Here is a 4,534-nt window from a genome sequence, read left to right as displayed (position 1 = left end):
AATTAAGTTATTTTTACTTCCAATCTAAATTACAAACAAACACTTTAACTCTCGGTACTAAGGGATGCAAATGCCAATAACTATTAGATTAATATTAGAAACAATAGTGAGGGGTATAATAAAAACACCAACCACAAGGGTAAAAGTGAAACATAATGTTGCATTGGGGTTAAATATGAAAATGTCCGATTAACATGCCCATTGCCATGACCTTGGGTTGATGGCCCAACTAGGCCCATTATGGCCCGTCGATGAAAGATATTAGAACTGGGCCCATATAGGCCCATTTGTAAAAGATTTCGCAACTAGGCCCACACTAATGAAGCCCACGATATTCCGGTAGAAAAGATGTTTTAAACCTCATCCAGTTAAATCGTGAGTAAAGATTCGAAGATATCACCAAAGAAGCATAAAATTCATATTAATCTCGACCGTCCACGTGTTTACGGGATAACTGATCACCGCCATCCTCGCAAGGAGTATAAATAAGCCAGATAAGAAGAAACGATATAGAACGTGTCTCCCGAACTCCAGGAGAGAAAAGAAAGCGGTGAATATGTTGAGGTTCAGTTCAAAGAGGCTTCTAGGGATTGCGTCTAGGGATTTGCCGTCTCCGGCGGTTCAAATCGTCCCGCGTTTCTACCACGAGAGGGTTATTGATCACTACAACAACCCTCGCAATGTTGGATCCTTTGATAAGAACGATCCGACGGTCGGCACCGGCCTCGTCGGTGCGCCTGCCTGTGGCGATGTTATGAAGCTTCAGATCAAGGTTGACGAGAAGACTGGTAAGGTTGTAGATGCTTGCTTCAAGACTTTCGGTTGCGGTTCTGCGATTGCTTCCTCGTCGTTGGGTACGTTTTTCTTTTCTTTTTCTCGATTTTTGTTCCTGAGAGATGTTGAGCGCTATTTTGGTTGTTTAATTCTTGTTTTGTTTCATTGTGATTTCTGGAATGAGGGGATAGAATTAGCAACGCGTTGTATTTTTATTGATGCAGGATTACGTGATTTGAATGCATTTCTTGAATTTTTTTGAATCGGCATTGTCGTGCTGGATTTGTTTTAATTAGTTTTTAGGTCAAGTTTTATCACCGTACTATGTGTTGACAGCCGATAATTTTGAGGTCTTCTTGGATTCCTAGGATGAAGAGGTGGGCTTTTACACCTCACACACCTCACACCTTTCTTTTAAGGCATTGTTGCGAATTTGATATCTTGGTTCCATTGGAACCGTTGGGACAAATTGATTAGTGTGTTATTCGAGTTACTCTATTTAGAAAGTATCCCCACGACTGGATTCAGAATTTCTGTAGCTTCTGAGTCTGTTGAACGGGACAAAGATATTATTGAAGTTTTCCCGTGAAACATCACGATAGTGAGTTCCATTGTTTGTCAATCTTCATGGGCGTTGGGAGTCCTGTCATGATCATCTAATGTGGTTTTCGTAAGGCCGGCGGGAGTGCCAGTCTCTTTCTCTCTTTACTGTTCAGAATATGCAAAATGAAAATCTTGATCTCTTTGTTTCTTGCTTTCACTTGGGAGTAAATTAAGTTTTTGAGTTTTCGACATATGGGATAGAGTGGGCTGGTCTCTCTCCACATCCTGACTGTGTAGTAGTTTCTTTACCAGCTTTTGGTACTTTTACCGAGTTCAGTATGGTTTGTCTGTCCTCCTCAATGAGTTTGAGGTATTATGTCTTATTCAGTAAGCGTAAGGCACAAGAGGCTTGTATGTTTGTTTGTTTGTTTTCTTCAGGTGGTGCACGAGATATAAAAAGATACATAAGGGAGAGAAAGGATAGTTGAGGTGGGAATATGAAAAAACACCCTTTTTAGCAATATATATATATATTAAAATTTAATGAAGAAAAAAGTAAGCCTGATTGCTGTTTTTTAAAACAATGAAAAGGCCCGAAGGTGGGCTCCTCCCTTTGTGTGCCAGGGACAGCTTTCTAAAATACTAGTCTTTTTCATTTTGGACCGGATGTGAATCGTCCTGGTCTTGATAAGGTCATATGTGTTGATAGACCTTTATTTATATGTGGGTTTTGAACTTGCAGCTACAGAAATGGTGAAAGGGAAGCAAATGGAAGAAGCCTTAACCATAAAGAATTCGTAAGTTTCATACATCTTGAACCTTTTCATCTCATTATTGTTCAACATGTTTTCCTTATTTTGTTCATTTGATTCTTATCTATTAGTTATATTGTCTGTTTGTTATTTCTCTTGTTTTGTATCCTTCCTTCTCCTTTTGCCATTTTTCATTCTGGAATAATAAATTTTTAGTGACAAAATTTGTACCATCCACTTTGAAGATTTGGTGTCATGGGCAATTTGTTTGCTAATTTTTATTTGTACCTTCTCTGGAATTGGAAAAGTAGCCTGTGGTGTTTCTCTCTCGTTTTTTATCACACCACGTTAATTGTTCTTTACTTGGACTTGGTTAGGTTTTGAATTCTGTCAGTTTTTGGTCCATTGGGTTTTTTAGGGGTGGAGATGGTGTTGTATAGAAAATGGAGGACAGCACAATTTTTTTTTAGTTGGTATGAAGATTGTTTCGCTATGGTCTACTATTATGAAAACCATTCGGATGTTTGGCTACATCTGCAAAATGTTTATGAAAATTGAGAACATACTCAGTAAGCTTTTTAAAGAGCTTTTGGTGGGCCTCTTAATTTTTGTTTTTATATCTTTTTCTTTTATAAGTACCTGAAAAGCACTCTCAAAAGTCATTTCATTATTTGTTACCTCATCTTTAATTAATAGGATATGACCAAAAGGTTTAAAGGTGACATGTGTTGGGTTTTTTGTGAATGTCCACTGCTGACGATCATAAAATTTGATGTCTATCTATAGCGCACATTCCATCTGAATTTGAATTTGTTTCTGTTGGTCGAACAACTAACATCTAACAACATTTCTTTCTTTATGCACTGAATGATGCATGTATTTAACTTTCAGCGAAGGTTCCAATATTTTTTTACTTCGATATTGCAGCATCTCATTTCTTTTCACGAGTCAGCAGGTTAAGGATGACAGAACTAAAACAAGCTTTGCAGTTTTAGATGCTTCCGAGACCCTTTGAAAAACACTGTTCACGAAACTAAATTATTAATATCAACTTGGTTTTCTTCCCTTTTTCTATCAACTTACTATCTTCCTTTCAGTTATGGTTGAATTCATGAATATCCAACTTTGATGATTGTTCGTTGTTGTCTTTTTGAGGTTTTGACTTGTGAAATGACGTGGGTATATACTCAACTCTGCAGGGAAATCGCAAAACATCTCTCCCTACCGCCTGTTAAGTTGCACTGCAGCATGCTTGCTGAGGATGCTATCAAGGCTGCTGTTAAAGATTATGAAGCTAAGCGTGCAAAATTGGCTAATGGTGCTGAATCTCTTCCTGTGGATAAGGCTTCAAATGCTTAGTCATCTAATGATTGTAAATGATGTAAAAACTGTTATAGTTAAAATCTACCCTCCAAGGTTTGAGTTCTCTCTGTCCAGTTCTTAATATGGGATGTCAATCATAATTTATAACTATCACCATGTTTTACTTCAAATTGTGTTTTTTTGTTTTCCCTTTTCCCTGGGATCTGGAAGGAAGTTTCAGACCGTTGGATTTTTGGTTCTGCAAGCCCACGTTTGGAAAGTAGAATGATACTGCCTGTCCTATTTCAATGGCTGTATGTACGTAGCCATTCAGCTGACTGTTTTCATTTTCATCTTCATAAAGCTGACTGTTATAGTTTTTTAAAACAGAAAAATCTGTAGAAGGGGACTGAATTAATGTGGCCTTTGATTTGGCAAGTATTATATCTGTTTTTACGAACTTCATCTTAAGCACTCAAGAAGTCATTTCAAATACCTATCCGTATTAACAGGTTAGGTGTTACGTGCTTGTAGGGACTGAACATGATCATGACTCATTGGCAATTAGTAGTTGTGAGCTGACTGCCAAGTGTTTAGTCATTTACCCACTTGATCTAGTTTTTGAACTTGCATTGATAACAGAGCATCAATGTATGCTTTGATAATATATGTTCATATTTACATTTTGAAAATAAAATGGGTTGATGATATTGAAGTGCATTCTCCGTCTCTTACCATTTTCTGACTTATGGATCCTTTGATGTTAAAAAATAAGTAACAATACACCTCATGACCTTAGTTTGGACTTTGGAGGAAGATGGCAGGATGGGGATGCGGGAAGTATCCATTTGATTACATTTGTTGTTTATTTGTTATTTTAATAAATTGTGGAACTCACCGTCAAATCTATAATAAACAAATGCAATTTAATTTGAATAGTTGAGAGTGATCGTCTAATTGCATTTGAAAATGATGCGAGGTTCAATAGAAAATACTATAGCCATTATTGTTTCAAATAATGTTGGTATAGTAGGAGAATTATGAATGATAACGGTAACGGTGAGCTAGACCATATGAAGTAAACAATTTCAATCGTAGTCAAATTATGTTTGTAAAAGTAAATTAATTACGTTTGCGATTGAGGCATGCTATAATTGCTCTAT

At 36.9% G+C, this 4,534-nt stretch overlaps 1 protein-coding gene across 1 annotated transcript; it reads left to right on the top strand.

Moving 5' to 3' along the window:
* Positions 1-498: 498 nt before the first annotated feature.
* LOC120083630 (iron-sulfur cluster assembly protein 1-like) lies at positions 499-3,812 on the top strand. Its single transcript, XM_039039463.1, has 3 exons — positions 499-854; positions 2,060-2,114; positions 3,269-3,812. The coding sequence occupies exons 1-3, from the start codon at positions 557-559 to the stop codon at positions 3,426-3,428; spliced, it is 513 nt and encodes a 170-aa protein (XP_038895391.1). The 5' UTR covers positions 499-556; the 3' UTR covers positions 3,429-3,812.
* Positions 3,813-4,534: the final 722 nt, after the last annotated feature.

Source organism: Benincasa hispida, chromosome 8 (genome assembly GCF_009727055.1).
Source record: "Benincasa hispida cultivar B227 chromosome 8, ASM972705v1, whole genome shotgun sequence".
NCBI classification, from domain to species: Eukaryota; Viridiplantae; Streptophyta; class Magnoliopsida; order Cucurbitales; family Cucurbitaceae; genus Benincasa; species Benincasa hispida.
Note: the sequence above shows the minus strand (reverse complement) of the source record. Positions and strands in the feature narration are given on the sequence as shown.

Excerpts from the sequence above, each read along its gene's own strand:
- LOC120083630 (XM_039039463.1), top strand. The coding sequence starts at position 557 with ATGTTGAGGTTCAGTTCAAAGAGGCTTCTAGGGATTGCGTCTAGGGAT. Across the intron at positions 855-2,059 it reads GATTGCTTCCTCGTCGTTGG|CTACAGAAATGGTGAAAGGG; the intron begins GTACGTTTTTCT and ends TTGAACTTGCAG. Across the intron at positions 2,115-3,268 it reads GCCTTAACCATAAAGAATTC|GGAAATCGCAAAACATCTCT; the intron begins GTAAGTTTCATA and ends TCAACTCTGCAG.